This window comes from Cnephaeus nilssonii, assembly GCF_951640355.1.
Source record: "Cnephaeus nilssonii genome assembly, chromosome: 3".
NCBI classification, from domain to species: domain Eukaryota; kingdom Metazoa; phylum Chordata; class Mammalia; order Chiroptera; family Vespertilionidae; genus Cnephaeus; species Cnephaeus nilssonii.
This window is the reverse complement of record NC_137074.1, coordinates 111,115,083-111,139,732: the sequence shown is the minus strand read 5'-3', so window position 1 is coordinate 111,139,732 and position 24,650 is coordinate 111,115,083. Positions and strand designations below refer to the sequence as shown.

Sequence of the window (24,650 nt, the reverse complement as noted above, 5' to 3'; positions counted from 1 at the left end):
ATTGTAATTTGACACATAGCAGTAGGAATTTTGGGACTGAATCATAACTTTGAACTAACCATAGATCTGAGAATATGTTCATTTTCATTTGGAAATCAAGAACTGCAAATTTGCAGAGCAATTAATACTTCCGTGAAAGAAAAAAAACACACTTAGGTTTAAAATTAAATAATGCTTTTTGTTTTAACAATTTAAAGTTGAATCAATAGTTTATAAGTATGTAGTTCCCCTTTGGAAGGATTAAACCTTCATAAGATTTTTTGACCTCTTTTAGGTTCCTTTAGGAGGTGAAAAAATTCATTTTTTACCCCCCACTATGTAGAGATTTTAGTGTCCACTTAAGTAGGTTTGTTTGAAAACTGAGAGAAAATAATTATAATAACCATGAGATAAATTATATTACTATTCATGTACTCTGAAGCAGGCATTCTAGAGCCAAAAAAATTCTGTCTTATTCTATAACTATATATGTATATTCTGGCAGTTACATAAACTTAATTTCTTGATTTGAGCTGGGAATGCTAAAGGTGTAATTTTTGTGTGCCTTGTACCAAGAGCCAATATCCTTTTGCTTTTCCCAATTATTATTTGCCAATTCTATACTGGGGGACTGGTGAAATGAGAAATCAAGAGCAGCTTATAGTAAGTTGAGTCATTTTGCCTGACATCATAACCAATGTCTAAAATTCTGTTTGGAGTCTAATAAAGTATCATATGATTTTAGAACCCAGCTACAGATTTTAAAAATAAAGACTGTCTATGAGCCCAACCCATAAAATGAATGTATTAAAAAGCTGCATGTTTATTTTTGGCTTAAATATTGGAAAGTAATTAAAAAATTTGAAGGGTATCCCACCATGTCCCTTATTTTGAAATATTTTGGAAAGAGGACTCCATTTATTTAAGGCTTTGTCAATATAATTGCTTCATTGATACACAGGCAGAATTGTACATGTCATGAATTGTGTGAACTAGTTTAAAGTGTGGTCCAAAGAGTTGTTGCCTCATTAAAGGTCAGGTTCAATAAAAACTCTATCTGCTATACGTGTACCAGAAAAACACAGGAGTTGGATGGATTTTTTATTAAGTCAGGCCTTAACCCTTTGCACTCGCTTGCTTTTTTCTCAATTCCTTTATTCTACTCGGGATTTAATTTTTTAAATACCCCAGATTTTACAAATCGTGGCAATAGAATAAAAAACTGGAGTTTCTTTTCATACAAGCTTATTTATTTGGATTTTTTTATATTTCAAATTATTGATACATTCAAAGAGTATAAAAAGAGCTGCTACCGATGCTAACCGTGTCGAGTCACACTTGACATCCGAGTGCAAAAGGTTAAATTTGTTAAATAGTTTTGCATTTTTATAAGTGATAGTCATGTACATAACATTTCAACACCACAAAAAGTGCTTGGTTTAGGAATATTTTCTTTTAAAACTGAGATAGTGTGTAAGATTTTAGATGGCTGTGATAACATGTAAGGTCTAAATTACTGACACTATATATTTGCAGCTTTTTAATTAGTTGTGATTCATAATTTAATGTTTTGCATTTGGAAAATGAAATTAAGTGGCATTTAGAAAATTAAATCTTTATTGTTATGAAGCTGTGTTGTGATTTTCTACCCTTCCTTTACCATTCCTCCCCCTCCCTTTCCCCTATCCCTCTGTCCTCACTCCCTCTTAATGCACAAGGCATTAACATGCTCCAGGTTACTTTTTTGGTATAAAATTCTGTATTAGCAGAATAATTTTTTTCTGCACAATATAGTAACTTAGGTCAAGTGTAGTTTTATATAGTGTTAGGTCTGAATCCATTTTCTTTAACTGTGTTGTTGTTGTAGGAATTTGCTCGCCCTGATACATCGAATGATAGAGTTTGTTGTACGTGAAGGGCCAATGTTTGAAGCTATGATTATGAACAGAGAAATCAACAATCCCATGTTCAGGTGTGCATTTTTTTTTTATTGTGTTAAAATCCTATATAATAAAAGGCTAATATGCAAATTGACCAAATGGCGGAACGACCAGTCGCTATGACACGCACTGACCACCAGGGGGCAGACGTTCAATGCAGGACTGCCCCCTGGTGGTCAGTGCTCTCCCACAGTGGGAGCTCCGCTCAGCCAGAAGCCGGGCTCATGGCTGGCGAGCGCAGTGGTGGTGGTGGGTGCCTCTCCTGCCTCTGCGGCAGTGCTAAGGATGTCCAACTGACGGCTTAGGCCCGCTCCCCCTGGACCCATTAGTTGGACATCCTCTGAGGGCTCCCGGACTGCGAGCAGGCACAGGCTGGGCTGAGGCTCCCCCTCCTCCCCGCCCCAGTGCACAAATTTCGTGTACCAGGCCTCTAGTACATATATAACAAAATTTACCATTTTTATGTGTACAGTTCAGTAGCATTAAGTATGTTCACATTGTTATATAACCATCACCAGTAATTCCTTTCCAGAACTTTTATCATCTTCCATAACTGAAACTTTGTGCCACTTAAACAACTCCCCATTCCCTTGATTCATCTAGCTTCTGATAGTCACCATTCTGTTCTCTTTGAATTTGGTTACTCTAGGTACCTCATATAAGTGGAATCAGATAGTATTTGTACTTTGGTGACTGGTTTATTTCACTTAGTATAATGTCTTCAAGGGTTATGCATGTTGTATTTGTCAAAATCTCATCACTTTAAAGTCTAAAATATATTCCATTGCATGCTTTACCACATTTCATTTATAATCAGTATGAATTTTAAAAGTACTTTTCATTTTTGGAATTAGATATATTTCCAAGAATAAAGTTACAAAAGTATCAGGTTATTTTTGCAATGGGATGAAAAGGCAGATTTAGTAATTGAACTAGAATGTATTTTGGTCAGTTTTCCATCTGATTTTGCTTTAGCTAATAAAAAAGCATTGTTTTTAGCATTCTCTAGGAGGAAAATGCATTTCATTATGCTTTTCAATGAAAGAGTTTTTCATAAGTGAGATAGTAGAATAAATGAGGCTTATAGGAAATTGCTTATCTTCTAAGACATTCATTTAACACTTTTTTTGGTGTGAATGAATCAAAATTATACCTATTTCACTTAACACTCTTAAGTAGTTTTTAAAAAAACCCACCGTTTAAAATTATATCTTGGGAAAATATCTTTATTGTCAAACACAGTATCTGGCACATTTTATTGAACACAATAAAATTGTAAGATTTAGCAAGATTCATATATGCCTTGTGAGTATTAATATCAGTCATGAAGGCAGTCTGGGGCTGGGTGAGGAAGGACATAGATGGCACATGACATGAATAGGAGTTTCTCTTCAGTGATCTTTGCTTTTGGTTTTATTTAGAACTAAGTAGGCAGATATTTTTCATTTGATAATAATTACTTGAATGCAATTCTTCCTTAAATAATCTGATGTTTGTTTTATTTTAGATTCTTATTTGAAAACCAGACACCAGCCCATGTTTACTATAGGTGGAAGCTTTATTCTATTCTTCAGGCAAGTAGAATCAGTTACTTTGTTAATTTCGACTGAGGTATTGGAGCTTTCTAATAACATTCTGGGTGTTTATTAGGGAGATTCTCCAACTAAGTGGCGGACGGAAGATTTTCGTATGTTCAAAAATGGATCTTTTTGGAGGCCTCCACCATTAAATCCATACCTGCATGGGATGTCAGAAGAGCAAGAAACAGAAGCTTTTGTAGAGGAGCCTAATAAAAAGGGAGCACTTAAGGAAGAGTAAGATTTTATTCCCTTTCTTTTACATATTCAGAAAAGTCCTTTAATGGTGCTTTAATTAATGGTTTTAGTAAGATGTTAATCTTAAAGTTTTTAAATGTGCTTAAACATCTTAGCAAGAGTAAATGTGTATTTTATTGACCTTGACCACTTCCTACTGATAAAATTGGTAATAAAATTTGTGATGATTTTTTAAGCAGTGATTCTCTAGCAGTGGAATACTTCATATTCTTACAGAAACTATCTCAATAGTCCTAGAATTCTTGTCTCTCTGAATGCAACATAAAGAGGAAAAATTGTTGTCTGGCTTAGTAAGGTCGGATGGTTGACTGTTGAAGCGTCTCTACAGTGTACAGTGTATGGCCACGATGGGTGCGTATGTTCTTCACAGTGCTCTGCCAGCTCTGGGACAGTGAAGTTAGCCTGGTTTAAGAAGCAAAAACATCTTTTCCCAAGCGGCTGATGAAGATGGTGGAGGGGCAGGTCCTGGTGCTCGGTGGTCAAGGCATCTCCTGGGTGCCTGGCGGCCATTGTCACTATGCACTGTGAAGACGTCAACATTTCTGGCAATTTTTACAGAAACAAGTTGAAGGAACTGGCCTTCCTCTGCAAGCAGATGAACACCAACCCATCCCAAGGTCCTTACCACTTCCCAGCCCCAGCCGCATCTTTTGGTGGACTGTGTGAGGCATGCTGCCGCACAAGACCAAGTGAGGCCTTCGGCCTTGGACGGCCTCAAGGTGTTTGATGTTGATGGGATCCCGCTGCCCTATGATAAGAAAAAGCTAATGGTGGTTCCTGCTGCCCTCAAGGGTGTGCATCTGAAGCCTACCAGGGAAGTTGGCCTACCCAGGATGCCTGGCTCGTTAGATTTCCCTGAAAGTACCAGCAGTCACAGCCAGTCTGGAGGAGGAGAGGCAGGAGAAGGCCAAGATCCATTACAGGGAGGAAAATCAGCTTGTGAGGCTATGGAAACAGGAATGTGGAGAAGAAAACTGACACATACACAGAGGTCGCCCTCAAGAGTCATGGACTTCCAATCCGAGTGCAATAAAATTGACTGTTAATTTCTCATGCTGGGCCTGGCCTGCCCTTTCTCACTGCACCATAGGATAGTGGTCGGCAAAGCCAAATTTCAACAGTACAACAATTGAAATTTCTTTTGAGAGCCGAAAACCGACTTCTGCGCAGTTGCACTGTACGTGTGCGCCCGCACGTGGTATTTTGTGGAAGAGCCACACTCAAGGGGCCAAAGAGCCGCATGTGGCTCGCGAGCCACGGTTTGCCGACCACTGCCCTAGGATATGGGGCCCTCCAGAGGCTGTCATCCAAGGCTACAGGCACCGTGGACAGTAGTAGACTGGGAACAAAGAAGGGGCCTTAGTCACTGCTGTTTAAGAAACGCCTCCTAAAAGGTTTAAATGGCTCTAAGAGCAGTACAGGCATAGTTTGCCTGTGACTTACTCATTCTTGAGAGCTTTAGGAAATCAGCAGTTAGAATAGCTAGTTCAGTTTCAGTATTTACAAGTAAGCTGGAAAACAAATTTAAACTTCCCGCATGGTCAGATATTGTATTCTGCAGCAGTTAGGAAGTGAGTGAACGCTTTGGATCAGGATGAGCCTGGTGTACAAGCTATCACATGCTTAGACTGGGTTGGACAGCATGGGAGTCACAGGCATTGCCCTTGCATCCTCCCTGTACCTTGTGATCAGAAACGAATAAATTATTTTTAAAGAAAAAAAAAGGTAACTACTAAATATTCAGCGCAAGTTCTGTATAGCTCATGGAAAAAGAATTTTTAGCATATAGGATTATATACTTCACTGCATAGTCTATAAATCTGAATCTAATTGCATTGATGCATTGTTTATGAGAGCATTTGGTAATGGAGAACTATAGTATTTGAAGTATATTTGCTTCTGAAGATGTATGTTCATTATTTTGACTAGGGGTCCACAAACAGCCCACAGGCTAAATCTGGCTGCCTTCTGTTCTTACAAAGTTTTATTGCAACACGGTCATGTCCATCCCTTTCCATGCTGTCTATGGCTGCTGTGGTGGTGTACTAGCAGTCAAGTAACTGTGACAGAGACCATATGGATTGCCTAAACTATTTACTATCTGATCCTTTACAGGAGAAGTTTATCAGTCCCTGTTTTAGCCTTTCCTAATGCTATGTAGAAGTGCTAAAGTAACAGACTTCCTTCAAAGGAGGGTAAAGAACAGGAAGGTTCTTTTTCAATGGAGGCATAAAAGGACTGGGATGCTTTTAAGTACTCTTGAAAAAGTGCCCATAATTTTAAAATGACTTAATTTGTAAACTAAAAGTCACTGGAATTGTTTATTAGTTTAAGGCCAGGAAAATTATTCTTCCTCATATAAGTTCTTTAAAAAAAAAGTAACATATTTGGGGGACTTATTACAAATCAGATTTAACACACTTTAATTGTCAGAATTATTTTACTGATTGGGTTTTAAAGAAATTAAGTTTATGAGCAGTAACTATAATGACTTTTGAAATTTGTATTTAGACAGAGGGACAAATTAGAAGAAATCCTGCGGGGGTTAACTCCAAGGAAAAATGATATTGGAGATGCAATGGTTTTCTGTCTTAATAATGCTGAAGCTGCTGAAGAAATAGTGGATTGCATTACTGAGTCATTGTCAATTCTAAAGACACCCCTTCCCAAAAAGGTATGGTTTTTGTTTTTGTTTTTTCATGAAACCATTTAAGCAGTTGTTTATTCTGATAGACTTTGGTTAATATTATTACATTGACATTTTTAAGTCTAATTACAAAATTCAAAAATACACATTTTTAAGAAAAGAAAGTAATCATATGGATTATATAAACCACTTAACAAGTTAACTGTTTATAAGATACTGCTTAATTCCTAACTGAGTAGATTATTGAGTTATATATCTAATTTAAAAATTATGATCCTTCTTGAATTTAGAAATTCCAACAAGTAAAAGAAGATCTGCTTTTCATTCCTAGATCTTATCACTAGCTAACTAGTCTTAGATGGCTTTTAAGTTAAAATGAATGCTTACTTTGCCAAGGTTCCTCATCATATAGTAATTAATGAATCATTTTGTCATTTATTCATTTAGACAACATTTATTGAGTTGTGTGCCAGCTGATTTTTCTTAATAGACAGATTGATTAGATAAAAGGGGAGATAATAGTTGACTCTTTGGATTGAAATTGGTTTCCTTTTTTATATGAAGAACTCGAGCCAGGAAATCTTTTCTATGCAGTCTTGTTATGTTAATTGACAGGCTAGTTAACAGGTTGAAATGTAAATGAGTTAAAGTTTTATCCCTGCAAAAGTCATGATTGTGGAATTTCTTATAACTATTCTAATTAGTCATGATTATTAAATTGTAAAGCCTTGTTACACTGATTCCAAAAAAATTCAGTATGTATTTGTTTTTAGATATGTTGTTTGCTGATGGTTTTTATTTTTAATTGGTTTTATGTTATCTTTTGGTATTCTAGATTGCCAGATTATATTTGGTTTCTGATGTTTTGTACAACTCTTCAGCAAAAGTTGCCAATGCTTCATATTATAGGAAATTGTAAGTATAATGATGTAAATTGATATTTCTGAAATAAAATACTTTAGGGTAAGGAGTTCAGAAGAGAGCACTGTTTTGTTAACACCCTCCAATAATAAATAATTTGAATTTCTTTATAGTCATAGAATATTCTAAAAAATTGGATTGCATTCTTTGAACTAAACCACTTTCAAGCTAAAGTAGCAGTTTTTTTTAAAGTTTTTATTGGTTAACTTGGTAACAAGACAAATAGGACCAGTTAAAAAGTAACTTTTTATTGATTATATAATAAATAAACTGAAACAATGGCAAACAAAGGAAGAGGCAAAAGACAAAGCATTAACTATCTAATATGTGTTTTTTTCTGATCATCATTATGTTGTTGTAGTTCATTGCTAATGTTTTCCTCGGCAATAGGAAATTATGTTGCTTAACTGTAACTAATTTAGAACTCTTCCATAATTCCCCAGAGTTCCTTTTGGTGTTTATTTTATGAATTAGGGAAATTTTTTCTCCCTTAACAGACTCTGAGAGGAAATTTGGAGGTCTGGGTTCTAATCTTAGCTCTCTTGTTTGTTTTTTTTGCCTTGGAAAAGTCACTTAACTCTTTCATTTCCTTTTTTATAAAACAAAGAGTTCAGACTAGGTGGCTCAAGGTGTCAGATGTAAAGTTCCTTGCTAATCAAGGAACTACTACTTATGACTCTTTTGGGAGATTTTGCAGGAGAAAAATTTAGAATTAGGTATTAAAGCAGTTGAATTATAGTTTTAGAGGTTAAGCACCTAATTCTTGATTTTTACAAGATTATTTAATTTATTGGTAGGTTTTGTTGTTGTTTTTTTAGGTCCGGGAGGGGTTTGGCTAGCACACTGAAGTAGATAGGGATTTTTAAACAAATTCTGTTTTAAGAATATATTATTTCAATTTCAGTTTTGAAACAAAGTTATGTCAGATATTTTCAGACCTCAATGCTACCTATCGTACAATTCAAGGCCATTTACAGTCTGAAAACTTTAAGGTATGTTTACTGTTTTATTATTTTTGCTGGCTTAAGTGTTGAATATGGGGGCTGGGAACTTAGAAACACATTGGAGGGCTAGAAAAGTATATAAGACATACTAGAATTCCTGCACCAGTGGGGTAACTCGGCCTGGCCTGTGTGATCAGGCTGAAACCAGCTCTCTGACATCCCCCGACGGGTTGCGGATTGCGAGAGGGCACAGGCCAGGCCAAGGGACCCCACTGGTGCATGATTGGGGCTGGGGAGGGATGCGGGAGGTTGGCCAGCCGGGGAGGGACCTCGGGAGGGCTCCAGGGTGTGTCCGGCTCATCTTGCTCAGTCCCGATCGGCCGGACCCCAGCAGCAAGCTAACCTATTGGAGAGACTATCCTCTGCTGGTCAGTGCACGTCGTAACAACCAGTTGAGTGGCCTTAGCATATTGAATGGCTGACTGGTCAATCGGACACTTAGCATATTAGACTTGTATTATATAGGATATAAAACATAACTTGCCTGATTCAGAAACCATTCTGAAATTTACTGTGATGTTACCTTCATTTCAAAATATACCTGAAATTTAAAATGTATTATCTAGTGTTATTTTGTTGATTGTTTTAGTTTTAAGTACTTTTCGCTGAAAATTAGTCTGCACTTTTCAAAAAACACACTCAGAAGATCCCTTGTTTTACAGTGTTATACAGTAATGCATTATAAGACATTTCAGTAAAAAATGATGGTGGGCCCTGGCTGGTTTGGCTTAGTGGAAAGAGTGTTGGCCTACAGACTGAAGGGTCCTAGGTTCGGTTCTGGTCAAGGGCATGTACCTGGGTTGCAGGCTCAAATCGCCCCAGTCCTGGTTGGAGCATGTGCAAAGGCAACCAATTGATGTGTCTCCCTCACATCGGTGTTTCTCTCTCTCTGTCTTTCTTCCTTCTATTCTCTAGAAAATCAATGGAAAAATATCCTCAGGTGAGGATTAACAAAAAAAAAAAAAAATAAGTTTTTAAAATATAGTGTTTCTTCCACAAGATTATAGTGGAACTGAAAAACTCCTAGCCTAGTGATATCATAATGACTAGTGCAACATCTTCTCACATCTTTGTAATAATGCTGGCGTAAACAAACTTACAGTGCTGTCAGTCACATGAAAGTATGTTACATACTATTATGTATAGTCATAATACTTGCTAATGATAATAAATGACATACTCGTTTATGTATATACTTAACTTTTTGATATTGTATTTTTTGGGGGCATTAATCCTCACCCTAGGGTATTTTCCTATTGATTTTTAGAGAGTGGAAGGGAAGGAAGGAGTGGGAGAGAAAGAGACAGACAGAGACAGAGAGAGAGAGAGAGAGAGAAACATCTATGTGAGAGAGACATCAATTGGTTGCCTCCCACACTCGCCCCAACTTGGGGCCTGGATCAAACCTGTAACCCAGGTATGTGCTTTTAACTGGGCATCAAACATGTGACCCTTTGGTGCTCTAATCACCAAGACACACCAGCCAGGGCACTTGTATGGTTATTTTAGAGTATACTCTTGCTGCTAAATAAAACGTTTGCTGTAAAATAGTATGTCGTGTTACCTGCCAACAGCCACATAAATCTCTTAAATATTGTTCTCTTTTGCTTGATTTAATCTCATGTTTTGTACAGTAACATGCTTGCACAGGTTTGTAGTCCAGGAGCAATAGACTATACCAGTATTTGGCAAACTCATTAGTCAACAGAGCCAAATATCAACAGTACAACGATTGAAATTTCTTTTGAGAGCCCAATTTTTTAAACTTAAACTTCTTCTAACGCCACTTCTTCAAAATAGACTCGCCCAGGCCGTGGTATTTTGTGGAAGAGCCACACTCAAGGGTCCAAAGAGCCACATGTGGCTCGCAACCCGCAGTTTGCCAACCACGGTTCTATCCTATCTAATAAAAGATTAATATGCAAATTGACCGTCTCTCCAACACACAAGATGGCTGCCCCCATGTGGACACAAGATGACCAGCAGGGGAGGGCAGTTGGGAGGGATCAGGCCAGCAGGGGAGGGCAGTTGTAAGCGATCAGGCCAGCAGGGGAGGGCAGTTGGGAGGGACCAGGCCTGCAAAGGAGGGCAGTTGGGGGCGATCAAGCCTGCAGGGGAGGGCAGTTAGGGGTGACCAGGCCGGCAGAGGAGGGAAGTTGGGGGCAACTGGGCCTGCAAGGAAGGGCAGTTGGGAGGGACCAGGCCTGCAGGGGAGAGCAGTTGGTGGGGGGGACCAGGCCTGCAGGGGAGGGCAGTTAGGGGTGACCAGGCCTGCAGGGGAGGGCAGTTAGGGGCAATCAGGCTGGCAGGGGAGCAGTTAGGCATCAATCAGGCTGGCAGGCAGAGCGGTTAGGGGGTGATCAGGCTGGCAGGCAGGCGAGCAATTGGGAGCCAGCAGTCCTTGATTGTGATCAGGATCGGGCCTAAACGGGCAGTCGGACATCCTCGAGGGGTCCCCGATTGGAGAGGGTGCAGGCTGGGCTGAGGGACACACACCCCCTGTGCACGAATTTCGTGCACCAGGCCTCTAGTAATTGAATAAATAGATATATTTTCTTTGGAGGAAGACTTTTGTAAGGAAATTTTTTAGCTTGGAATGATGCCCAATGATAGCACCATTTAGGGGATTCAAACAAATCAACAGCACTTAAAATATTTTAACCTTAAATGACCATAAGTCAGAGTTTATATAGAGAGGTTTAGGGATGGGACCAAAAAAAAGTGTTAGCCAGAATTAGGAAGTACTTCTTTGGGTTGTAAAGGAATTTGGGTCCCATCTTACATACCTTCATATCCAGGTTTCATAAGTTCCTAAGATAATGTTTCCCAGAATGTGGCCTTATGTGTACCACTAGTGAGATGTATGGGACAGTGATCTTAGGTGATCAAGAGCAAATAGTGCTGCTTTTTCATTATTTTTAATTAAATAATGACATTGATTTGTTTATAAACATGCCAGTGATAGTTATTTTCTTTAAATTGTAAAAAGAATTTTGACTTAGTGAAAAATTCAACAAATTGTGATATTTATTTTCATGAGATGAAGTTTGAGACGTTGTCATAAATAATTTGTTATGTTTTCCTATTTGTTTAGCAACGGGTAATGACCTGCTTCAGAGCATGGGAAGATTGGGCAATTTATCCAGAACCATTTTTGATCAAATTACAAAATATTTTCTTAGGACTTGTAAATATTATTGAAGAAAAGGAAACAGAGGTAGGTACTCAGTGTATTTGTCTGATTATTATATTTAACTAGTGGCCCGGTGCACAAAATTCGTGCATTGGGTGGGGGGTGGTCTCTCAGCCCAGCCTGCACCCTCTCCAATCTGGGACCCATTGATATCGGGCCTAAACCTGCAGTCGGACATCCCTCTCACAATCTGGAACTGCTGGCTCCTAACCACTCGCCTGCCTGCATGCCTGATTGCCCCTAACTGCTTCTGCCTGCCAGCCTGATTACCCCCTAACTGCTCCCCTGCCAGCCTGATTAACACCTAACTGCTCCCCTGCTGGCCCAATTGCCCCCAACTGCCCTCCCCTGCCAGCCTTATCTCTCCCCCAACTGCCCTCCCCTGCTGGCCTGATGGCTCCCAACTGCCCTCCCCTGCCGGCCTGGTCGCCCCCAACTGCCCTCCCCTGCCGGCCTGGTTGCCCCCAACTGCCCTCCCCTGGTGGCCTGATCTTGCCCCCAACTGTCCTCCCCTGCCGGCCTGATGGCCCCCAATTGCCTTCTCCTGCCTGCCTGATGGCCCCCAACTGCCCTCCCCTTCCGGCCTGATCACCCCTAACTGCCCTCCCCTGCCGGCCTGATCGCCCCTAATTGCCCTCCCCTGCTGGCCTGATCTTGCTCCCAGCTGCCCTCTTCTGTGGGCCAATTTGGTTCTGATTGGTCAGTTTCTATGCCAGTCAGCGTCTCTGGGCGTGTATCAACAGGGCCTGATCAGAAAGGCGGGGCTGATCAGTAGCCCCAGTGGAGGCCTGGAGAGAAATGGAGGTGGAGCTGCTGATCAGTCCTGGAAAGAAAGAGGGAAGCAAGTGCTGATCAACAGCTGCCACAGAGGCTATGGATCAGACCCTGCTTCTCTCTTCAGGCCTCTCTCCAGGCTTGTTTTGCAGCCCCCTCAACAGTCAGTGCTGGGTCTCCATGGCAACCCAGCGCTGACTGCAGGACTGACTTCCGGTTGGTCGAGCCTCCCAGTCGTTGCGGATGTGATGGACCCAGGGTTTTTATATGTTAGGATGATATTTATATGTTGATTTCAAAGAGAAATAGAGGAAAGGAGAGAGACAGAAAACATTAGAAATTTTGATTTATTGTTCCACTAATTTATGCATTCATTGGTTGATTCTTGTATGTGCCATGACTGGGGATCAAATGTGCAGCCTTGGTGTACCGGGGTGATACTCTAAACCAGCTGAGCTACCCAGCCATGGCCTTGTCTGATTACTTTAAAATTTATTTCTGGGCATGCTATAGAGGTGTGATATGTTACAGATAGAACATTTCTTTATGAAAATATTTACTTTTTACTATTAAATAGTAGATTTTGTTGCTGGAATTACTAGAACTCACTACTTGAGATTATTTGTAACAGAAATTCTCTGTTTTGTGTCCTTATGTGAAAATCGGTGACTGGTTTTTTATTTGATGATATGAAAAGATTTACTGTATACCAGTAGAAAACAAGTAATTGAGAATCTATGTAGTAGGATTTTATTTTGTTAGACTAATGATCCTATCTAATAAAACCCTAATATGCAAATTGATGGAACAGCAGAAATACTGGCAGAACTACCGGTTGCTATGATGCGCACTGACCACAAGGGGGCAGACACTCAATGCAGGAGCTGCCCCCTGGTGGTCAGTGCACTCCCACAGCTGGAGCACTGCTCAGCCAGAAACTGGGCTCCCGGCTGGTTAGTGCAGCAGCAAGCCGAACAGGTGAGCGCTAGAGCGAGGGGTCCCGGATTGCAAGGGGGTGCAGGCCAGGCTGAGGGACTTCTCCCCCCCATCCCCACACGAATTTCGTGCATCGGGCCTCTAGTAGCTATATAAGTATGTATGTACATGAAAAGATGTACCACAATGATAGTGGATTCTATTCATCACCATTCTGTTGCTTTTTATCTCCTCAGTAGTTCTGAATCCTTCATATTTATAATTCTAATCCAGCTGTCATATTTTCACTTTCTTCCTTACAAGATACTCCTAATTGGCATCCATACTCCAACCACATGGTCCTTGTGTCAATTTCTTTTTATTTTTCTTCAATGTACAATGTTTCCTCCTACCATATCTCTTTCTGGAACATCTTTTTTATTTTACCTGAGATCTTCAGACCTCAGTTTAAGCATAATGTCAGAATCTTCTCTGACCTCTTTAGGTGAAACTACTTATTATGTACTCTGATAGTATGATATACCTTCTTGTTTTAGCATTCATCCTAGTTGCAGTTATATGTATACTAGAGGCCCGGTGCACGAAATTCGTGCACTCGGGGTCCCTCAGCCCGACCTGCGCCCTCTCGCAGTCCGGGAACCCTCAGGGGATGTCTGACTGCCAGCCCAGGGAGCGGGCCTAAGCTGGCAGTTGGAATTCCTTAGCGCTGCTGCGCAGGCAGGAGAGGCTCCCGCCACTGCCACTGTGCTCGCCAGCCGTGAGCCCGGCTTGTTGAGCGGCGCTACCCCTGTGGGAGTGCACTGACCACCAGGGGGGCAGCTCCTGCACTGCCCTCTGGTGGTCAGTGCGCATCATAGCGACTGGTCTGCCCTTTGGTGGTCAGTGTGCATCATAGCGACTGGTCATTCTGCCATTCGGTCCATTTGCATATTAGCCTTTTATTATCCTACCTAATAAAAGAGTAATATGCAAATTAACCATCACTCTGCTACGCCTACCAGCCAATCAGAGCGAGTATGCAAATAAACCCAACCAAGATGGCTACAGCCACAGAGAGCAGGAGGGAGGCTTGGGTTTCTCAGGTAATGGAGGAAGCCAAGCTTTCCGCCTGCCCATGCCAGCCTAAGCCTCCACTCAAAGCTACAAAGTTTCAATTATAGAAGATACATAAATCCCAAAAGAAATGGCTGCCAGCCACGAAGCGAGCAGGAAGCTTGGCTCCGCTCCAGGCTACAAAGTTTCAATTGTACAAGGTAAATAAATTCCAGATACCAGGGCCTCCGCTTGGGTCGCCAGGGGGCGTGGCCGGCTTGCAAACCACCACAGGCCCCTCGCTCAGGCCACCCCATGCCCCAAGGGAACCCCCACCCTGATCTGGGACACCCTTCAGGACAAACCAGCCGGCCCCCACCCCTCACCAGGCCTCTATCCAGATTGACCACCACTCCAACACACAATATGGCTGCCCCCATGTGGTCATCAAAGATCCTGCGCCCCCATGTGGACACAAGATGTCTGCCACAAGATGGCCAGCAGGGGAGGGCAGTTGGGAGGGACCAGGCCTGCAAGGGAGGGCAGTTGGAGGTGATCAACCCTGCAGGGGAGGGCAGTTAGGGGTGACCAGGCTGGAAGTTGGGGGCAAACAGGCTGGCAGGGGAGCAGGTAGACATCAATCAGGCTGGCATGGGAGTGGTTAGGGGGTGATCAGGCTGGCAGGCAGAAGCGGTTAGGGGAAATCAGGAAGGCAGGCAGGCGAGCAGTTGGGAGCCAGCAGTCCTGGATTGTGAGAGGGATGTCTGACTGCCCGTTTAGGCCCGATCCCAGGACTGCTGGCTCAGACTGCTGGCTCACTGGTATCGGGCCTAAACGGGCAGTCGGACTGCTGGCCCACTGGGATCGGGCCTAAACGGGCAGTCGGACATCCCTCGAGGGGTCCCAGATTGGAGAGAGTGCAGGCTGGGCTGAGGGACAGCCCCCCCTCCCCCATGCACGAATTTCGTGCACCGGGCCTCTAGTATAGGATAAGATTGTTGTGATTATCTGGTTGCCTGGCTCTCCCCTCCCCCCAAATTCTAAGCTCTATGACAGAAGAGACCAAGGAACCAAGCTTGTTTTTCACTCATCATTATATACTCAGTGCCTCACATGGTACCTGGCATCAGTAAACACTTGGTTAATATTTGGTAAATAATGCATGAATGAATGACTGGTGTTTCTTTGTCAGACTGGATAATAAAGCATATTCTTTCCCATTGATTTTTAGAAAGTGAAAGGGAGGGAGGGAGAGAGGGAACGTGAGAGAAACAATGATGTAAGAGAGACACATCGATTGGTTGCCTCCCTCACAAGCCCCAACTGGGACAGGGATTGAACCTGCAGCTCAGCTATGTGCTTCTGACTGGGAATCAAAACCAGAGACCCTTGGGTGCTCAGGTCGACACTAACCACTGAGCACACTGGCCAGGGCATAAAATACAAGATGGGGCAAAGTAGGTTTATAGTTGTGAGTACTCAAAACACAGTTTATTCTTGTATTACTACTTATTAAATACTAGAGGCCTGGTGCATGACATTCCTGCAATGGATAGGTTCCCTAGGCCTGTCTGGCAATCCGGGCCAGTCTGTGGGGCCAATGGCAGGCCGATCGGGGTCCACCCCACTGGCACCCACCTTGGCTGGCCTGGGGCCTGTGGGCTGGGGGCAGCTCCTGCGTTGAGCATCTGCCCCCTGGTGCTCAGTGCGTATCATAGCTACTGGTCATTCCGCCGTTCAGTCGATTTGCATATTAGGTTTTTATTATGTAGGATTGTATTATTTTCCATACAAACAACTGTAAACCTACTTTTGCTCCTCTCTTGTCCTCACATTGGACCTGGGAATGTGGGTATCCATTTGGTTGGTTTATTCTATACTGCGAATTCATCCTTAGCAATATGACTTCAGTAAGTTAACGAAAACGTTACTGTTGTGTGTGTTTCCATAGGATGTACCAGATGACCTTGATGGTGCTCCTATTGAAGAAGAACTTGATGGTGCACCTTTGGAAGATGTGGATGGAATTCCTATTGATGCTACTCCCATTGATGATCTTGATGGAGTCCCTATAAAAAGTTTTGATGATGATCTTGATGGAGTGCCTTGTAAGTTCATACTTCAGGCTGATTAAATCTAAATCTGTTAATACCTAAGTTTTATTACAAAACTCTTGAATGTCCACACAAGCTGTTATGGAAAAAGGTTATAATTTCTGAATAAGATGTCAGTCATTGACTTTTTTCTTTTTTATTTCTGCCTTTTCCAAATTCAAATACAAGTAATACAATTGACTGTGCAAAGAAAAGATATTCTTTCTGGTCACATTTTTTTGTTGGGACAGTTAGCCTATTATATTAACAAGCTTCTCTTTTTGTCTTTTTTTTAAATTATATTTTTATTGATTTCAGAGAGGAAGGGAGAGGGAGAGAGATAGAAACATCAGTCATGAGAGAGAATCATTGGTTGGCTGCCTCCTGCACAACCCCCTCTGGGGATCAAGCCTATAATCCGGGCATGTGCCCTGACCGAGAATTGAACAGTGACCTGGTTTAAAGGTCAATGCTCAACCATTGAGCCGGTTGGGCTCTTTTTTTTGTCTTAATTGTCAAGAAACTAAAGGTAAAATCTTGTGCTCAATTGTATTCATAATCCCAGGTGCCTGGTTTTATCAGTTCTGTTTTTATTATTAGTCTTCCTAACAAATAGGCTGTTTTCTTAGCTCCCAAAAATCAGTTTTGGAAATAAGAATTGTATGCAATCTCCATTACATTTGAATTATGTTAAGATATTGCATGATATATGCAATCTGTTGTTTAAATGGTAATTTAAGTAAAGGTATTAAAGATTCTTTTACTTCTCCATTTGTTTGAAATAAAAATAACCTACATGTTCTGAGTTGATTTATATGCTATTTAAAAATTTGATCTTAGACTCAGAGAGTTGTGTAGTCATAAACCTTGTTTTTATTTTCTATTATTTATTTATTTATTTATTTATTTTTATTATTTTGTTGTTGTTGTTAATCCTCACCTGAGTATATTTTTCCATTGAATTTTTAGAGAGAGTGGAAGGGAGGGGGAGAAACAGAGAGAGAGAAACATTGATTGGTTGCCTCCCACATGCGCCCCACACAGGGCTGGAATCAAGCCCGCAACCACTGTATGTGTGACGGTGGTCGGAATCAAACCCGGGACCCTGAGACCCTTTAATCCGTGGGCTGATTGATGCTCTATCCACTGAGCCAAACCAGCCAGGGCATAATCCTTGTTTTTGACACTAGAATTATTAGTCCATGTGTGGCCTTATTTTTATTATTATTATTATTATTAATACATTGTAGTGATTTTTCAACCTTTTCATCTCATGGCACATACATAAACTATAATTACTAAAATTCTGCATGCAGCACACCAAAAATACCATTTTATGTCAATCTGACAAAAAAAGGTATAATTTTGATTCATTCACACTGGACAGCTATTGTGTTATCTGTTGTCGTTTTTTAATTTGACAATCTAAGAGAAAAGAGGTCAAGTATTGGCATGTTTTAAAAATAGCTGATACAGTGAATACCCATAAACTCTTTAATTTAGGTCATCCCCTAGAAGTCAGGGTTAATGGCTTATGTTTCCTCATAGTGGATGCCACTGAAGACTCAAAGAAGAATGAGCCTATATTTAAAGTTGCTCCATCAAAATGGGAAGCTGTAGATGAATCTGAATTGGAAGCACAGGGTGAGTAAAAAAACAAATAGTGAATTTTAGAAAATTCAGTACTTAAAAATCAATCATTGGAATATGTGAGTATGTTTTTATGTTTTACAATATTTCAACCTTTAAGACCCAGTGTTACCAGATTTATGTCTAGTGGCTAAGTTTTCATAGTGGTACCTGTTATAATTTCCTTAGATCTTTCCATTTTTATGCTTTGAGAGTAATTAGAGAAATCACTAAAACCCTTTCAGGTTAAGGCATTTCAGTAGAAAATGTAGATGGGAGGCTGTACCTTAGTGGAAATCTACTTAGAAGTCAGTTTCAGAGAAACCAAGGTTTGACCCTCCCATAGTGCTTATCTTAGATCTGCCTTTCATACTTACTTGGACATGTATCCTGCTGCCTATAATCTGTATTTGTTAATACTTGTAGGTTCTAATGAAATAAATCTTACCATCTAGCACAGAAATAAGGATAACATTATTTGTCATTTCATGAATTTGAATAAAAGTATAGTGTAGGTGTGAGGAGGAAAGAAAGAGATTTTGGCATAGAAATGGCCAAAGAATAAATAAACGTAGATAACCTCTGTAATATAAAATTTCAGTTCTCCAGCTGGGCTTCTACTAAGCTTCTGCAAAAATGCTAACTTACCTTACAGAATTAGATCTTTTTTTCCCTTCCATCCAGCTGTAACAACTTCTAAATGGGAGTTATTTGACCAGCATGAAGAATCAGAAGAAGAAGAAAATCAAAAGTAAGAATCTAAGGATCTAAGTTTTTAATATACTCTGTTTCTTATTGCATATGTGCTCCTTTTTTTCATTTTACTGCATAGTAAAGAGGGAAACTTCACTTTTAAAAACCTTGTTATGAGTATCAATTTTAGTTATCCATTGTTTTTCCAGTGAATGAGGAGCTTTAGATTTCTGGTCTTTCTGCATCTGGTTTCACTTTGTTGTTGAGTTTATTTTTCTGTGCTAGGTATTACATTTTCACTTTGTAGTTACTAAATGGTCACCCACATTTATTTTAAATCTTTTTTTTTTTACTTCACAGAAAATTATTATTAAAATGTGAAATAGGAAGGTTATGCTTCTTTTCTTTTGGATTGTACATTGCTGGAAAAATACATATTCAATCTTTTATGTTATTTAAATGTAAAAACCTCAAAAGAACTAAGATTAAAAGGAAAAAAATATTCCTTAATGCATGAAGAAATTGTAATTTTGAGTTTTGCTTATTGCTCATCACTCCAAAATTGTTTTTGCATTTGACACCAAATGTAACTATAGGAATCCCTGCTCCCAAATTCTGCAAGTTAATATTAGTAGTTTTTCCATAGCACTTGACACCTTTTTTAAATAATTGCACAGGAAGTTAACTTTTTAATTAGGAAAAGATATGGCCTAAAAAACACAAGAAATTTCTGATTTTTAAATCTTTGGTTTTTTATTGCTCTCAAATGGAAGAATGAACAAAGGGACCTTTGTGTCCCAGCACAATTTGAGCATTTTTGTGGATTCAATAAATGGGTATTAGTAGCATTTTCAGTGATGGGCAACCTTTTGAGCTTGGTGTGTCAAACTTCGCCAAAAAACTGAGCATAACTCGGGTAGTGTGTCACTTTGAGGAAAAAAACATTATTTCGCAAATGTTTCATCCTCCGCATGCGGCCACCTCAGCGGCCGCGTGTCATCAGAAATGGCTACGCGTGTCAGTGCTGACATGTGTGTCATAGGTTCGCCATCACTGATTTAGATTGTTAAGGAAATATGATTGATTAGCATTTGTGGAAACAATTTTTTTAAAAATTTTTATTGATTTCAGAGAGGAAGGGAGAAGGCGAGATAGAAACATCAATGATGAGAGAGAATCATTGATTGGCTGCCTCCTGCACGCCCCCTACTGGGGATCAAGCCCGCAACCCAGGCATGTTCCCTTGTCCTGAATCAAACTTTGGCCCCTTCAGACTTCAGGCTGACGCTCTATCCACTGAGCCAAACAGGCTAGAGCCACTTGTGGAAACAATTTGATATAAAGAGGAAAACATGGCAACAGTAATGCCTTTCCATAAATGTCAGTGCGTATACACACACACACACACACACACACACAATTGAGCTGTTTAAAAGCATCTGAAACACTGGTAAAAGTTTTATGTACCATAAAACAAATTCTTGTGTTTAAAAAATTAAAAAATACATTTAGGAAGTTTTTGACAGATTAGTGAGAAATATTAAGTGAAAAGTTTATTTCCAAAAATAAAGTATTTGTTTAATAGTTGGCCTTGATTTTTTTCTCCTTACCCAAGTATTGTGTTAAGTTGTACCTATATACAGTACTAATGATTTGTGGGTTCTGAGAGTCTTAAAAACTTAAAGCATAGTAGTAATATACTGGAAGGGACCTCTGGATGAGAAATTAAAAAGCTAGTTTTCTTTAAAAAAAAAAAAAAAAAGCTAGTTTTCTTTTAGTATCATGTCTTTTTTTATTCTAAATTGCCAGTACTTTATTTTTATCTGCTTTGCTTATGTTTTTCTCATTCATTGTGCAAATCTTATCAGACTCTAAAATAATGAAATTCTTATTTGGAAAGAATTTGTTTATAACTGTTTTTACATTATCTTGGATAGTTTTCTATATACTAAAAGGACTCCTACTTATGGTAGAATGTATTTAGTACCCAAATACCAACATATAAGGACTTCTCAGCTGAGACTTTAAACATTAAAGATAAATGGCATATTTGCTAATATTGTTTTACAATATTGTTTATAAGGAATTTTGTTTATATACATAAACATTCTGAGTTTGTTTGTACACGGAGGACTTGCTTTGCCCAGATTTAACATATATACACAACAAAGCCCAGGCGCAGAACACACAACTTTTTCTTAAGTCCCTTCATTTTTTGTGTGCTTAAAGAACATTTTGTTAATCCTGTGGTAGTAATGATACACATGGTTGCCTGCCTGTCTGTTTCCATTAGATTGTAGCCAGCGGGATGGACAGGCGAAATTTCTTTTTCGTATCCCTATCCATGCTAGTCATTGAGTTTTTCATTTTCTTCTTATCTGACATAGAACCAGCACAACTTTCAGTATCATTAGTGTGTGCCAGTATTTAAAATTTACACATTGCTTTCTTTATTCCTAGGGTTATATGCTAATCAAATAATTTCTCTACATGCTGCATTGATTGTTTCATAGCAAATCTGTGTGCCTCAAACTGACGTTTCTTCTCGTTTATAGGTTCTGCTGAGGAAGGGTAAACCCTTGGCTTTTTAAACATTAACCCTTTGCACTCGCTTGCTTTTTTCTCAATTCCTTTATTCTACTCGGGATTTAATTTTTTAAGTACCCCAGATTTTACAAAACGCGGTAGTAGAATAAAAAACTAGAGTTTCTTTTCATACAAACTTATTTATTTGGATTTTTTTATATTTCAAATTATTGATACATTCAAAGAGTATAAAAAGAGCTGCTACCGATGCTAACCGTGTTGAGTCACACTCGACATCCGAGTGCAAAAGGTTAAGCTGGTTGAAGTCACTCTGAACTGTGATTTCATTTAACTGCTGCAGGGAAAGTTTGGTGCAGAATGAAAGGCACACATAACATTAACATAAGCAGAATTTTTAAAAATATAGTTATGTTTAAGCCCCAACTTTTTCTGTGGAGGAAACAGTTTTATAAAATTGTCTATATTATTTGATCAAATACTTTGTAAAAAATGTTTTTGTGATGAATTTCCCTCTTATATTAAGTTGTTTATGTAACTTATTTATTTAAACTCTAAGGCAGTTTAAGCCAGACTGTTAAATTTAACTTTTGTTTGCTGTCTTGATATACAATGTATTCTGCTTATTTCCAAAGTCAAGAAGAAGAAAGTGAAGATGAAGAAGATACTCAAAGTTCCAAATCTGAAGAACATCATTTATATTCTAATCCAATCAAAGAAGAAATGACCGAGTCCAAGTTCTCTAAGTACTCTGAAATGAGTGAGGAAAAACGAGCCAAACTTCGTGAAATCGAGGTTTGTATTGCATTGAAATTTAAAACTGCACTGACCTTTCAGTTTTTCTACTGAACTAGGCTTCCTCTTGGCATTACATGTTGGCACATCCTGGTCCCTCTCTGCCTCAGTTGACTTCCTTCAGGCCTCTTTGTTCAAGCATCCCTTCTCCCCCTATATCCTTTTTCTTATCTGGATTTTCTTACATCCCCCTATTTATCTCTGTTATGATTAGTGATTATGCTTTATGGGTTTTTTTTCTTGATTGCTTGCTTAATTTCTGTAACCGCCCCCTCCCCCCAAGACCGATTTCCATGAGTCAAAGAACCATGTCTCTCCAGTGCCATGGAGAGATCCTCTGAAGATATTCTAATGAATAGATTACATCTGACATTATGCAAGTCATTACATTTTGAGTGTACATAGAATATAACTCAGAAAAGTTAGCTACTTTGTGGCATGGTCAAGTTAGGTGTACATTTGTTACAGTACTAGAGGCCCAGTGCATGAAATTCATGCACGGTGTGTGTGTGTGTGTGTGTGTGTGTGTGTGTGTCCCTCAGCCCAGCCTGCACCCTCTCCAATCTGGGACCCCTCGAGGGCAGTCGGACATCCCTCTCACAATCCAGGACTGCTGGCTCCCAACCAATCACCTGCCTACCTCCTGATTGCCCCTAATCGCTTCTGCCTGCCAGCCTAATCACCTCCTAACCACTCCCCTGCCAGCTTGATCGACGCCTAACTGCTCCCCTGCCAGCCCGATTGCTCCTAACTGCCCTCCCCTGCTGGCCTAGTCACCCCTAATTGCCCTCCCCTGCTGGCCTGGTTGCCCCTAACTGTCCTCCCCTGCAGGCCTAGTCACCCCCAACTGCCCTCCCCTGCCAGCCTGGTACCCCCAACTGCCCTCCTCTGCCGGCCCGGTCACTCCTAACTGCTCTCCTCTGCTGGCCTGATCTCCCCCAACTTCCCTCCCTTGCCAGCCATCTTGTGTCTACATAGGGGCAGCCATCTTGTGTGTTGGAGTGATGGGCAATTTGCAGATTACCTTTTTATTATATAGGATGCTAACTTTTAAGTGTCTGCATCCTTTAGTGATGGAGAGACAGTAGACATTAAGTGGGGCTTAACAATAAGAAGGAGAAAAACTTATGGGAGAGTCCAAACTGTCTCCAGCAGAATCTTCCCTCCCCCTATCTCTCTCCTTATGCCTCTATTATCAAAAGTATTCAAGTATGTCAGGGAAGAATTCTATAATGGGAACCTTCTTTCCTGTTCCTTGCCACAAGGTTTTGAAACATGCCCAGTAAATAGTGTAGCAGTCCAGAATCTCAAAAGTGTACATGAGTGGCCTTTGCCATTGTGGCTCAGTTGTTTGGGAGTCATCACATGCACCAAAAGGTTGCCAGTTTGATTCCTGCTCAGGGCACATACTCCAGTTGCAGGCTCCACCCTGGTAGGGGGCATGCAGGAGGCAACCAATCAGTGTTTCACTCTCACACTGATGTTTCTCCCTCTCCCTTTCTCTCTCAAAAAAAAAAACACAAACCACAAAAAAAGTATACATGAGTGAATGTTAATACTCAGTCCATTCATTTAATAGTATTTATTTTTTAATGCATACTCTGTCAGTGCTATTCCTTTTACTGATAATTTGTTACCTTATTTCCGTTTCTCCACCTACTCACTGTTGTGCTGGTATAAGTTCTTGTTCACCTCATTCTCAGATATCACCAAGCCAAAAAGTTAACAGAGAAAGCATTTTGTCTACTTTACACAGAATCATATGGTGTTATTGTAAGTTTAGAGGCTAGATTTCAGAGTTCGATTGATTCATTTTTCCTGGGATGTGTTCAGTTACACTCTCTCTAGAGTTTTTAGGGGCGCAAGGTGATGGGTGTCAATGAATACACTCACGGTTGCCCTTTTCAAGCTGCATGTGCCCCATTTTAACAGCCTTGCTGGACTCCGCCTAACTGACCTGTTGGAATATTGGGGTAGAAACAAAGACTGAGTTCATTAAAAATATATTTCCTTGATAATTGAAGTGACATTTTGATAATTAAAAATGCCAAAATAGACTTTGATCATTCTTAAATGTTCTATTTCCTTATTGGCTTAAAGAGAAAAAAACTTAATTTAGCTTTTTTGTTAATTTCTATGTATTTGTATATATGTGCTCTCTGATAATCTGACCTTTCCTTTCTTTGCTAGACACTCCTCGATTTTTTCTCTTGCTCTTGTAGTGCCTACCTCTCACAACTTAATCTTTGGGGATTTGCATTGTGAACCAAATTCTAATTTTAAAATGTAATTCTTTGGGGAACCAGATACCAACTTCATTATCATTGTGTTGAGATAAGTTCTTAAGGGCATGAACCACATTCAGATTTTTGAGTCATCTTATACGGTTGTACGGAGATCATGTGGATCCATGCTCAATCATTTGAGTTCTGCATAGTTGGGCTTGTCTGACATGTGCTACTTTGCTGTATTTATGTTTTTCCTTTTAATATGCTTGTTTCAAAGAAAAGACTTTTTTTTTTAATTGAATTTATTGGGGTACAGGTTTCAAGTGTACAACTCAATAAAAGATCATTTACACACAGAATCATGTGCCCCATTACCCCAAGCAAAGTCTCTTTCTGTCCCCGTTTCC

The 24,650-nt window shown here is 40.0% G+C and overlaps 1 protein-coding gene and 1 pseudogene across 4 annotated transcripts in view; both read left to right on the top strand.

The window, feature by feature from the left end:
* U2SURP (U2 snRNP associated SURP domain containing) overlaps positions 1 to 24,650 on the top strand; it is a 74,950-nt gene that overhangs the window by 37,177 nt on the left and 13,123 nt on the right. For all 3 annotated transcript variants that reach the window (XM_079766927.1, XM_079766926.1, XM_079766925.1), the window contains 11 exons: positions 1,847 to 1,951; positions 3,427 to 3,493; positions 3,570 to 3,733; positions 6,266 to 6,428; positions 7,237 to 7,316; positions 8,227 to 8,314; positions 11,421 to 11,543; positions 16,213 to 16,369; positions 17,903 to 17,998; positions 18,668 to 18,734; positions 21,856 to 22,015. In XM_079766927.1, the coding sequence (XP_079623053.1) occupies positions 1,847 to 1,951; positions 3,427 to 3,493; positions 3,570 to 3,733; positions 6,266 to 6,428; positions 7,237 to 7,316; positions 8,227 to 8,314; positions 11,421 to 11,543; positions 16,213 to 16,369; positions 17,903 to 17,998; positions 18,668 to 18,734; positions 21,856 to 22,015 (1,270 nt within the window). The remainder of the gene's footprint in view (positions 1 to 1,846; positions 1,952 to 3,426; positions 3,494 to 3,569; positions 3,734 to 6,265; positions 6,429 to 7,236; positions 7,317 to 8,226; positions 8,315 to 11,420; positions 11,544 to 16,212; positions 16,370 to 17,902; positions 17,999 to 18,667; positions 18,735 to 21,855; positions 22,016 to 24,650) is intronic.
* Positions 3,926 to 6,158, top strand: LOC307097140 (large ribosomal subunit protein uL13-like; annotated as a pseudogene). The gene has a single exon. The product of its transcript is annotated as a large ribosomal subunit protein uL13-like (transcript).